Source organism: Mchenga conophoros, linkage group LG14 (genome assembly GCF_057382185.1).
Source record: "Mchenga conophoros isolate Kocher_MC1m ecotype Shallow Benthic linkage group LG14, M_conophoros_male_GT1.1, whole genome shotgun sequence".
Classification (NCBI taxonomy): Eukaryota; Metazoa; Chordata; class Actinopteri; order Cichliformes; family Cichlidae; genus Mchenga; species Mchenga conophoros.
Window position 1 is genome coordinate 23,521,024 of NC_140539.1, and position 13,377 is coordinate 23,534,400.

At 40.8% G+C, this 13,377-nt stretch overlaps 1 protein-coding gene across 1 annotated transcript; it reads right to left on the reverse strand.

Annotated features, from left to right (window-relative positions):
* Positions 1–6,603: 6,603 nt before the first annotated feature.
* Positions 6,604–12,710, reverse strand: rhoub (ras homolog family member Ub). Its single transcript, XM_085243478.1, has 3 exons — positions 12,291–12,710; positions 10,267–10,325; positions 6,604–8,692 (listed from the first exon to the last, which is right to left on the reverse strand). Exons 1-3 carry the CDS (start codon positions 12,487–12,489, stop codon positions 8,237–8,239), a joined length of 714 nt encoding a protein of 237 aa, XP_085099604.1. The 5' UTR covers positions 12,490–12,710; the 3' UTR covers positions 6,604–8,236.
* Between the last annotated feature and the right edge of the window lie 667 nt (positions 12,711–13,377).

The following is a 13,377-nucleotide window of genomic DNA, read 5'->3' on the forward strand; positions in this document are numbered from 1 at the left end:
GCCAGGGGAAACAAGGCATAAATGAGTGTGTATGCATATAGACACACAAACACACACACGCCCTGCAGTCTTATCTGTCCCATATGAGAGATCAAAGCGCCACAGGCTGCAAGCAATCACACAGAGAACAGGGAACACCAGAAAAATAAACTGATAAGCAGGTGATAGAGGCAGCAGAAAAAAAGAGGAAGCGCTGGATAATGTGAAATAAACAAGCCAAAGTATAGAGAGAGACAAGGAAGAACAGACGAGAAAAATATATTCACACATGTCACGGAGTAAATGAGGTCATTATACCCATGAGCAGTTTCTACAGAGGGAACAATGCATGTCTCTGTAGGCCAATCACACAACAGAGACAAAGTGGGCTGCAGCTGTGAGCCAATCATAACCTCTGTTAGTGACATCAGCCATTCAGCTGGATCCAAAACAGGGAATATGATCAACTCAGGAAAGAAAAAAGGCTCCTCTTTGAAATCAAAACCTTATTGAGTTAAACCCCAAACTCTGTGCTCCTGTGCTCCAGTTTCATCACCACTTACTGTTCACAGGCGGGACTACTTTTCATGCCCCAGATACAATTTGAGACTATACACTGAAAGCAAGTACAGTCGAGGTGACTCGAGGCACTAAGCAAACAGCAGATGTTCACCTTACGAAAAAACGTTAGTGGCTTCTGAACTCTTAAAAATATAAATTTTCTACAGCTCGCCTAGTAATGTTTACCTTTGAACCTTTGAGAAAACAAGATGTTCTGACATAACTCGAGTCAATTATTAACAGCAGCCATCAATGGAAAAAAAGCTTCTATTGTGCAGCAGAGGTGGAGATAAGAAAAAAGATATGAGGCCGCTTCTGTCATCTCATTCTATCTGAAATTGCTTAATTACATTTTGAGCTGTGTTTGGCTATAAAGTTTGAGGAATGACATTACATTACGTGCAATTACATGCTCTGACTTTTGAAATACACCACAAAAGCCACATAAGCACATACACACAGGTGTGTTTTTAAATGAGGCAATAAGCTGCATTTATAGTACTGTTCAGTACTTCAGTACATTCACAACTCCTGGAGTCAGTTGCTTAAACATAAAATTGCAATAATAACATAAAACCATTCATTATTTTTTATATTTTAAAGCTCAATGACACAGCAATAATAATCTACTAAAAATAGTCTAGGCTTGAAAATCAGCTAAAGAAAGAAAGTGAGTCAAGATCTCTTCTGTGATGACTTTCCTGAAGACTTTGTGTCAAAGGACACATTTAAGGTAACAGTTTATGGTAACTTGGATTATTCTCCATGCTTTCTTGTGTGTCTAGTTATTGGTCTTCAGCCACATTGGCACTCTAATGTTATCTGTGTAGAAACCAGTGCTTTAAGCTAAATGCTAATGGTGGGCATGTGGTTGAGAAAAATAATGTGAATAACAACTAAGCACATATTTATTACATAGTCATAGCATTCCATAGCATTAAGATTATAAGTGTGCACTTAACTGGAAATGCACTTGATTATCTGATTATCATCAAGTTTTTGATTTGGGAGTTTGCTGGTCTGAAGTCTTCAAGTTTGTGTTGGCACAAGGCCACAATCTTCCTAGGAGTGGATCCCCCAGCAAATTCACCCCCAGAGTAAGCTAGTGCAACGCTCAGAGAAACATAAAATAAATAAAAAACAAAAAAATAAGAGCTACATTTCAAACTCTACAGGCCTCAGTTAGCATGTTAAATATTAAAGATGATGACAGTTTGAACGGTTGGGAATGGTTGCCATTAATAAATCTCTACTTTTCTAGAAAGAACATGGCAAGACGACTTAGGTTTGCAAAGTTGCATCTGAACAAACCACAAGACCAAAGGATCAATGTTCATTGGACAGACAAGATCAAAGGGGAGATGTCTGGCCATAATACACAGAGTCGCGTTTGGTGAAAAGCACAAAAAACACATATCCGTTGTTAAGCACAGTGGTGAAGAGGCACTGATTTGGGCTTGTTTTGCAACCACAGTACCACAGTACTCCTCGGTACAGTTGTGAAACAGGAGAATGATCCCAAGTAAGCAAGAATCTACATAGAAAAGAATCAACGTGCGGCTATGGCCCAGTCCACAAACTTAATTGAAAAGTTGTGGCAGAAAACTGTAAATCTCAATGAGTTAAAGAAACATTGTGAAGAAGAACAGGCCAAAAATTCTCCACAATGTTGCGAGAGATTGATAAAGTCAAACAGAAAACAATTACCTCAAGTTATTGCTGCTGAAGGTGGTTTAACAAACTAATAAGTCAATGGGTGAACTTAGTTCGTCACAGGACTGCACAGAGTTCATCATGTGATAAACAATTTTTATATGATTGTAGTAAGGCTGCTTACAATTATGCTAATATTGAATGGTACTGAGCTAACTTTGCTAAATAGGACAGTTACCTAATTCTTCAAGAAGTAATTTTTTTTAACAAAGCATTAATACTTAAGATGTAACATGTTAGATCTTAAATTTTGCAACTAACTGGTCAAAATTAGTATTAAATATAAAAAATGTTTTTATAAAGTAACAACACTCAAAAAAAATCAGGAAAGCACAAATTATTACAGATCATTTTATTGGAATACCTTAAATTGTCATGGAAATCTGTAAACTAAAACTCAACGTGTCATCACAACCTATATGGTCTATCCGCCTGGGACAATGAATTTAATCAGAACTTTAACTGTCGCTGTTGGCCACAGAGTTGTATTATTTCCTGAAGTTTAATTACAAACCATTTTAGATCTATGTCACTTCAAACCAAAAATATCTGTCTCATATTGGTGGTAGGTCTAAAAGTGAGGAGATTTTTGCGGTCTGCTTTATAACTTTCATGACATCCCAACCTTTTTGCTGTTCGTTCTGCTGGCTTTGCTAAAAATGAGATGAGGTTCTCATATAAAAAGCATACAGTTTAAAACCCCAATAAGGTTGATGAAAATAATAATTATTCGCAGAGTGGACTGAAACAAGGATAGAGGACTGTACCATTGCTGACAAATTGCTGTTTAAAAAAAAAGAATTTATTGGGCTATTTTTTTAAAGTTATCCTCAAGATGTGAAAGAAGCTGGAGGCAAATACAGTGTACATGTGTAAGTGCATACATGTGCATGTCCAAACAGTTTGCCTGAGACAAAGACACATGTTCTACAGACTACAGGACAGATGTTCTGAAGGCAGAGATGGGCCTCTTTATAGCAAAACACAGAGCTGTTCAAAGAGGCCCTGCTGACCCCTGGGACAGAGCGACTCAATTAGCTTCCCATAATGAGAGCGCACTGTGGGGGGTGTTTATATAAGCTTATTAAAACATAATCCTAGTTGCTGCGCCATACTGTAGCATGCCAGACAGGCCACTCCTGCAACCAAGTGTGAGCCAACAGCCGGCTGGTGGGTTCAGTCATCAGAAATAAGGAGAAAAAATAAAAATATTATTCGTAAACCTATACATTAAAGCTTCAGCAAATAATTTAGATAACATTTAAAACTTCCTATTCAACTAGAGGTACAGTGATGAGAACGTCTTTGCAGTCCTTTGTCACAATCACATAAACACCTAACACTTTTAGTTTTGTGAACATATGAGGACAAGTCACTGAAATAACTGAGGTCTAAAAGTGATTTCTGTCAAGAATAATGAACTGTACTCAATCAATATCTTTTAATCGGGCCCCAGACATATTGCATCGCATTACACAAGCTTGGGCAACAGTTAATCCTAAAGACAATGTACAAAGTGGACCACAGTCCACATTGCTGAACCCCTTCTCAACCCACAGACCCGATTAACATGGTTAATGTCTTTCAGTAATCCCACCCCGTGGGCTGAGCTCCAGTCATTATGCTGGCAATTGCGTTTGGGGGGGTACCTCAGAAATCCTTCATCAACTGAAAGACATCAGAACTGATTACTGATCTACACTCATGTGGAGTCAGAGTTCAGTTGTTACCTAAATGGTTCTTAGAAGTTATGTAAGGAGGTGTGCTCACGGGGTTGTAAAGTTCAGTAACCTTTTGAGGTTGTTACAGCTGAAGGAGGCTACAGCTGACCGGGCCACCCATTTCACACCATTAGCTCACCCAGTGTTGGTTTGACAGAAAGCTGAAAGTTTCCATTTCCAAGAAGAAGTGCTGCTAGCTGGAACCATTAAGTAATCATACTCTGTATTTGAGTTCAATGGCATAAAAAATCTGCGCTGTTTAAGCTCTTTCTGATTTTTAAAAAAAAAAAATGTCTAGAAGGAGTGGTTTGACAGTATAGGAAATGCACTCTCTTGCCAAGCTAGAAGAGAAGATTGTTACAACTCTCATCACCGTCTATCCAACATGATGCTGAGTTAGCACAGCTTAGCTTAGCATGAAAGCAGGAAATAGCTACTCTCTACTTTACTGTGTTAGAGTTGAATAGTATTCATTGCTACTAATCAAACTTAAGTGTAAAGGGAATGTTAGCATGCTAGGTTAAGTCATAAATCGTCTGCGTCCTCTTAAACGGACCCATGCCAAACCCATGCTTTGAAGCTTTGTGGCAGAGTTTTCTTTGGTTTCAGTTTACTTTGATATTATTACTGTTATGAAATTTCACAAACTCACTAGTTGCAATGTTGGCATCCTATTAAAGCCTTTCATCGAGCTCTTTATAGCAACAGTCTATTAATGGGACTAAGATCTACTGAATTCAAAGAATATAAGTGCTATGGCCTATTCCTTTTATCCATATACTATAGATCTAAAAGCTTGCTAAAAACCTGCTCTACCTCCTGAGCTACAGCCACCCGCTGACTAATACTGCACAGTCTCCTTCAGTTGCTAAATGAAATAAAGTATGTCCACAAGTTTAATTAGTGTCACAGTTTAGTCAAAAGCTTTTTTCAGGTGAACGTGGGATCATGAAAAGACAGAATTAGACACTTTGAGATGGTCGGTGAAGACCGGACCTTACTCATGTCTGTATGAAAAACAGGGTGAGGGGTGGATTAGACTTGATGGACACTGCATGCTCATATACGGCAGTTAATTGTCAATCACAAGCTAAGCCATTGTGAAGCAAACTCGGTTTTATCCTTCTTTTTAGTCGTTTAAAAAATTAACAAAAAGTTGTCTTAAAAAAGACCTAAAACTAGCAATTGAGACCACATAGAGTTTAGTCAGGTCACTGATCTGACTTTTGCACAACTAGATGTCTCTTTGCTCCCAGAGGAATCTTGACTTGCTGAGCATGAAAGAGAATACAGATTAAAGGCACTTTTGCACTGGCAAGAGAAACTGAGCATCTTTTTTGGACTGAACCCAATATTTGCCATAATGGGAGAAATCTGATTGAGCAATGAATGTTAGTTTGACTTCTTTAACCAGTGACCATGCATGGGCTCCATTGCATGCACAGATTATCAGTGAATGATAATATTTTGTGAGTTCCACATGACTTCCATAATCTTCATGGGTTTGGCTCATTGACGTAATCTTTTTATTTACATTTTGTAACACAAATCCCCCCACATATGTTCATACTGAGCTCTTCTGGTTTATGCAGTAAAATACGTATTGCAGTCTAAATTAGCAGAAAGACGTGCGCTTGGACATTCTTACAGCCGCAGACAATAACCTGAACTTCCAGCAGGCAGGTAGATATTACAGTCAAACACACAAGCCACAATGCTAAATCACAGGACGTTTTGCAAGACAGCTGCCTTGCTGAGACACAACAATGGGGTTTCATACTAAAATATTGGTGGAAAGTGGAGCCGTGCTAACTATCATAATTAGACCACTTGGCATAACTCCTGCTTTAGTTTCACTCATTCTGAGGCCGGACAGCATACTCATCTGCAGCCTGCCAGACGACACAGACTCTCTTTTTAGTCACCTACCCTATCATTAGCATTTCTAAACAAGTACAAGATACCTACCTAACCATCCTTCTCTGCCATTGTTGTAGTGTGGTGTAGACACCCAGCTATATATGGCAGGAAAGGGCTATTTTAGTCAATTATAATCATCTGATCCTGCAAAGTTAAAAGTCTTGGTTCCCGACAAAACCTCTGAGGTTTCTGAATCTTTGAAGCGTTTTCCAACAAAAATGAAGTTTTAGTTCATTTTAGAGAGAACTGCTTACCTTGCAGAATAAATGACTGGTGATAAAACATGCAGCAGTTCTTCACTGTTGTTTTCTGTCAGGTTATCTCATGGTTAATGATCACTTACTGTATATTACTTTTACAGTGCTATAAGGTGATTTGAGTCAACTACATCTAGTGTAATGATTCTTAATTGAGATCCGACTGATAACAATAGTGAAAATGCTATAAAGGGGACTAGAGAGGGGATATTTTACTTTTGAAAAGATAGAGGAAACACACATAGAGTTGTGTTTGTTGTTCTGATCCTCATTGTGGCAAACAAATAAAACCCTGTGTGTAAACCTCTACATTTGGATCAAATTTCTCTTTTAGGAGAAAAAAAACGTCTATTCATGCTCTGTAGTAACCACTAACCTCAGAAACATTCCCCTGCCCTCTACCACGTGACCACGTAACACAGCTCCACAGAAGAGTCAACAACAAAAGCAGGTTAAATATTTCACATTTTATTTAGTTCCACTCATAAAACCCAAAGAACTTCTCTCATGGCAGAATCAGACACAAACTGAAACAATCATACGGAGCCCATTTAGAGTTGGGACAGCACAGACAAAGACCGAGTCACTTATACTGTATCTGTACAAGCAGATTTATCCTGATGACATTACAAACATCAAATGATCACTATGTAACATACATAACAGCGTGTGAGATCTCATACATCTGCTGTGTATTGCTGTTGATCAGTTATTGGCCCAGAAAGATCAGATAAATAGACAGATGAATGAAAGGCTTCTGAAAAATAAGAAGCAAACACAGAATCAGTCTCTTTGGCGATTTCACCTCATTTACTGCATAATCTCAAAAGTGGAGAGAGTTTGGTTTTATACTGACTGACAACGAAAGACCCTTTGATCATCCAAAGCAGTGAGCGGAGCAGCTAAGAGCCTTTACCTGCTTGGATCCTACTTTTGAAGAAGGATTTCCACTCTTTCACTGGTCCAAAGTCCGTTGCATGAAATGTGGATAATACAACCAAGGTACAGTGGTATAACCCATGTATTGCTGCAACATTGTAACAGTAACAAAATGTCATGAAGTCGAACTGGCTTTAACATTTCGGAATCAGTCAAAGTGAAAACCGATATTGCTAAATCTTCCATAAACCTACAGCAGAGATGTGTTCTCCAGATTGTGTTGGTTGGATGATGATCGGTATTTGATCTTTGCCATTAATATTTTGCAAAATCAATCTATTGGTAAAGGAGCTTAATGGCCAATTAACAGCTGTGACAAAACTACAACAGCCTGTAGCACAACACACACCATTCAAAACGGTCATACACATCCTGGAGATGTCATCATCATTCCATTAAAAAAAATTATACTCATATACATTTGATTGTAAATTTTTAAAAGGATGAGTTAAATCTGATAAACTACAGAGCCTATTTTTAGAAGCTATTTGACTCACAGATGCCTCTCATTTAGGAAAAAGTGCAGGGCTTGCAATGTTTAATTTGGGCTTTTAGGCGGAGCAGTTCACGCTTTGAATTCAATAAAACAAAATTGAAAAGAAAATCGGGAAAAAATCTATCACAAGTCTTGAAATCCGAGTTACAGTGTAGATCAAATGAAATAATATACTTTGATAAAGAAATGAACCAAATCATAAAAAAGAAAGAGTATATTTTTAATATGCGATATCATCACCTTAACGACCCCCAAGTCAGCTGGAATTCCTTTGGACAAGTTCTGTATGATATGCAGTCCATGAGCCGTAACACTTTCCTAGTGCCATAAGTTTTGGTTCCATGATGGTCACAGTCACATTTTACATACCGGCTCTGAAGAGCAGACAGTGGTTACAACCTTATACTGTCTCTTAGGCATCAACATAGGGTCTTTTCTGGTCAAAGTAAAACCATCAAATCCTCAAACAGCCATATAGCTTAGCCAGGTGCCCCTGCTGAACTGTTGCTCCATCGAATTAAAGTCACAGTAGGTCATTTGAGGCCGTCCATGTGAAAGTAACAAGGAGTCCTTACATCCAACTCAACACTCCCAAATACGTCAGCAGTTCCAGTTTTACATCAGTTACAGAAATATTATCTCCTTCCCCCCTACTGGACGCACACATATTTCTTCCACCAGGCCTTGGAGAGCATCTTCATCTTATCGGCTGTGCTGCGGACCTTCCTCTCCCGCCGCGCTCGCCTATCAGACTGTCGCAGTCCCACAGAGATGGCCACATCAAACACCTCCTTCAGATTCTTTTGTGTCAGTGCCGAGCACTCAACGTACGTCACAGCCCCGATTTTTTCCGCCAGCGCCCTGGCATCTTCCTCCGGCACCGGCCTCTCCCTCCTTCTTGCCAACTCGATTAGCACTTTGACGTCCTCCCGCAGGTCGCACTGCGTCCCTACGAGGATGATGGGCGTGAGGGGGCAGCGGCGGCGGATTTCGGGGACCCACTTCTCCCAGACGTTTTGAAAGGAAGCGGGGCTGACCACGCTGAAGCAGAGCAACAGGGCGTCTGTCCGACTGTAGCAGAAGTGGCGGAGTTTGTCGAACTCGTCCTGATGGAGAAGAACAAAGAGAGAAATTTTATTTTATATATATATATTTTAACATATGTCTGGTTCAGAGTCTTTATTTTGATTTGAGCCACCTCCCTTCACTCTGACCACACACGGATGCACTTGAACACACTCAAGTACTGTAACATCACATCACAGGAAAGGGAGTGGTGCCAGTAACTGTTAAATAACAAACCGTCTCAATAGTGTTTATATTGCGCAAATATTCAGAACAGACAAATCCTGCCCACACATTTATACCATTTGCAGTAAATCTCTTAAATTGACACTTTGGAGCCACACAGCTTTAACTTACATGGGCCTCCCACATCCTTGAGTACACAGATTAAGGTTGGCAGTAACTTGACTCAGACCTCTCCTTTTTTTCCGTTTAACTCCATCCTTTCCAACACATATCTCTTAATCCTTATTTAACTAAACAATGCCACAAGCCCGCTCTCTGCCCTTTAAAACACAATTAAAATGTGCAGAAAAAAAAATATCAGCAGTTTCCACATGTGGATTTGAGGCCCAGCACATGCCGCTTCTGAGTTTGACACACACAAGGTCTGGCTGCGCTTTGTGATCTGATGACGTAGGCCCATCTGCAGAATATACACACACGTATCAACATCTCTGAGTGAGGAGCGACGTTGTTTATCAGCCCTGGAAGTGTCTGCTATCATCTTTTTCCAGACCTTCTGTGTCTTTCCATCTCTCCTCGCTCTCTCCTCTCTCATCTCAACGTTTTTGGCACACCCGACCAGTCTCTGGTTCAAGCTCTCCCCCCACCCTCGTATAGAATTGCATCACTACAGTAAGTGTTTGTAGAGTTTTATCTAGTTGAATTTGCCCCAGCTTGTCTGCATGCGGATGCGTCTGCGTGTATGTGTGTGCAGATTTAAGGCCGTGAACAGCTCAGAACATGCTGTGAGGTTTTACACGTATTAGGGGTTTACTCAAATGCCTCATTCCACTTTATAGCCAAACTGTCTTTGATTCTATGCAGAACTGGCAGTGCCCTCGCAGCGGCTGTGAATGTCAAATATGCTGCTCCCAGGGCAGGGTTTGACTGTAGTGGGTTATGAAACAACCACCCAATGCCCCAGAGAAACAGAAACACTGTTTCACAACATGTTCTTTCCAAGATTGGCCTATCAACATAATAATGAGTCAATAAATTTACCTGGCAAGCTCTGTGTAGCACAGTTCATTCACCTTAGTAACTGACAGAAAACAGTTCACAACTAATTATAATTTTATAACCAAATGACGTTTAACCGATTATTTGTTCCATCGTTTCAGTGCCTCAAATATAGTGAGGATGAGTCTGCAAATGTACTCAAGATTTTTTTTTAAATGTCTTTTTAAACATTAGCAGCATGCAAGGACCCTAATATGTGCTATTAAAAACTATTCCTGCATAACTCTGCATATGACACTGCAACCAAGCAACGGCGACTAATCAACCAACATGTGAGAGTTATGTAGAGCAAAGGCCGAGAAGCATGCAGGCACTGTATGTCAATGACCTGCGTAGAGTGGTAATGCAATGTGTTTGTGTGCAAACTCACCTGTCCCGCAGTGTCACACAACTGTAGTCTGACTGGGCTCCCATCCACCTGAACCACAGCTGCAGATACAGAAAGGGACAGAAAGAAAACAAAGTGAGTCACAGGTGACAGTATGAGTTTTAAGGCTGTGTATGTACCCCCACCTGACACTCGAGTTAATGCACACACACACACACAGCTACTAACCGCAACACTCTCAGCAATAAACAAAACCCTTACAGTTTAAAAAACAAAAAAGACTCCCCGCTGCCGCCTGTTCTGCTCTTCCAGCTCGCAAATGGCCTTGCTCAGTCTCGCCCACCCACTCTGCCAGTTACCGTTCAGACCGTAACACTTTACTGTCGCTCAGACCGCTCGGTGGGCTTTGTTCTGTGCTGTGTTTTGGCAGAGGCCAGTCAAAGGTTGTCTGATGGTGTGTCTATGTGTGTGTGCATGGGGGTAAAAACAAAGCAGATTTTGTTTATTTAGTGACTCTCTTCCAATTGGCCTCATTTCCAGATTGGAAAAGGGAGTGAGTCATCTCACAGTGAGTTTCATTACAGGGCCATTTATTCTATTCAGAAAACTGAACACAACGCAGAGCAGCAGGCACATGGAAACATTTACAATAGGCCTGGAGCGTGTGGTTGGTCATACCACCTGATCAAAGGGTTTTGCTGGAACTATTCATATAGGAGGACAGCCGTCAGAACACCCTGCTTTCACAGATGCAAAGGGGGGGAAGCACGGGAGGACACAGAAGAAGGAACATAAGAGAGATGCCATTGGGTAATCATTTCCTAATACCTGACATATGATACTCCTTTGATTTTCTCATCCAAAACTCCTTATTGTCCAGTCTCCTAGCCTCCCGCTTCTCCAAGTCTCTGCCACCTGTGGCATTGTGTAACTGCTCAGAAATCAGCTTTCAAGGGAACGCTCTGATTCCAGGCACTGAAAAATGACATCACTATTAAGGGCCCCAACTGCACAATCACTCTCTGTCAGGCCAGGGAGAAAGACAATCTCTGCCTCAGAGCTACTGCAACAGATGTGCCCGTTTCAGTATAGAAGAGAGGCCTTGCGGGTCAAGGCTGACAACAATAGGCAGAGTTGTGCAATCCAAAACCCGTGAACCAGTGAACCAACCTCTGTTCTGTATGGAAGAGTTGAGCCAGCACTTGTCTAAGGGTGGTGTGTGCTCTACAAGAGTGTTTTATGAGATTTGGGTTGGCCACATTGTTCCTTTTAATGCTTATCAAGAGTAATGTCAGGGAATTAGCTATTAAGTTTACACGTTTTTTCATAGCCAGCCGTTTTCTTTTTAAATAAAAATGTTAGATTTTGAAAAGGTAAAATACCAAAATCTTTTTGTATATAAATCAGGGTATAATCCTGCACGAAAAAGCAAAACAGCTTCTATGTTGCTCTAGAACTGCATTTCAAATGGTATGTCTAAATAACAGATGCGATCACACGTCAATAAAAGCGATCAACAGGTCACCGTGTATTTTTTTTCTATTCCAATACTGTTCGGGTTCAAACACCACCTTCAAAGGATTTTTGTTTTTCTTCTCTTACATCGCAAAAGCTTCCAGGGATTAGTGAGACAGTTTGGAAAGTGGTACAGCGCCAAATGGAAACCCAGCTACACCAGGGAGGATACTTCATCCACATTAATTACCGCTGATGGAGGACAAGATAGCAGGAAACACAAAGACATCTATCAGTCCTTAACATCTGAATAATAGAGGGACATTGGGGAATATAGGTGCGGTGGGGCGAAGTTGATCTCTAAAACAAGCAAGAGTTGAAAAGGCATCCTGTGAAAAATGGGTGATACTGACAGGTAGATGGAAACCAACAGATTTTTCTATAGGAGGGTTTTTTTTTAAGTGTCATAAGTTTTATTAAGTTTATTCACCTCGTTTAAATAAACTGGACATGTTCAGCTATGACAGGTGACACACATACACGGTCTGCCTGTGCATTCACAACATTTCTAAAATCTGGAATAAAATGAATAAAATAATATGTCTGTTTACCCGTGAAGTCATCAAATGCAGTAGGGACGTATTTCGTCGGGTATCCATTCGTGGTGTAGCTGACCACCAGACTGGTTTTCCCCACCGCTCCATCGCCCAGCAGGACGCACTTCAGCAGCCGCTCCTGTGCCTGTCCTGGCCGGGTAGGTTTGGGTTTATGAGGAGGCACTGGAGGGGCCATTGTCCTACCGTAATCCATTCTGAGTGGAGGTGCCTTTCAGTCAGCCAGCTCTGCACCGCGATCTCCTCGATGGACCGGTGAAACACCCACCATGAGAACAGGTTCTTTCCTCCTTTGCAGTTTTTCTTCCCTCCAAACGGTAATGATCGCAAACGGAGCTCGTGCGTAAAACCTCTCCTCCTGTGCGCGCTGTCAAATCCAGTACGGGAAGTTATCGTCCAGTACTGCACCGCTGAACACTGCAGTTTTACCAAGCGAGGGAGGACCCAAAGTGTTTTTTGTGTGTGTTTTAGGATAAATTTGACTAATCCCACCTACTTTTTCTCATTGGCTCCGCCCAGCAACGTGGGAGTGTGAATCCAAGTGTTCTTTGAAGAAAAGAACATTACCCTTATTAAACTGTTTGGGGAAAATTAGAAAACAAGAGGGACGATCCTGTGTTTTTATTATTATTATCAATCTTTCCTTTCAATATATTATTGTGTAGTTTACTCGTTTAACCTGTTACACACTGCGTTGCTATGGGCTTAATGTTTGATCTCTTGCAGGCATGTCCAGACGTGTCCTCACTAGTTAGGAGGAAGCCTTGATGCCCTTTTTGAACATGGATATAAAAAGTGCTGAAATTTTATACGCAGACTTCAGCCTCCTGACTTACTTTACCTTGTACTAGTACGCTTTTCCAAGAAGGAACATCCAGAATCTACAAGATTACTCAATCAATCAATAAATGGAAATTTTATTGTATTCTCCACGTGATCGGCCAGTTTTAAACTGTCCAATATCTAAGGTGATCCGCTTTCTTATGCTAATTTGTCAAAGACACTGGAAACCTCGAAAACTGAACCAAATGTTTTGCCTTTTGCCGCCTCCTTGTGGCTGCAGCGAGAAACTGACATACCTGAA

What these genes read in the sequence shown, in the direction of transcription:
- rhoub (XM_085243478.1), bottom strand. Translation starts at nt 12,489, where the DNA reads ATGGATTACGGTAGGACAATGGCCCCTCCAGTGCCTCCTCATAAACCC. An exon ending in TGCATTTGATGACTTCACGG is followed by an intron (nt 10,326 to 12,290) that starts GTAAACAGACAT and finishes CTGTATCTGCAG; the next exon opens with CTGTGGTTCAGGTGGATGGG. An exon ending in TGTGTGACACTGCGGGACAG is followed by an intron (nt 8,693 to 10,266) that starts GTGAGTTTGCAC and finishes CTTCTCCATCAG; the next exon opens with GACGAGTTCGACAAACTCCG.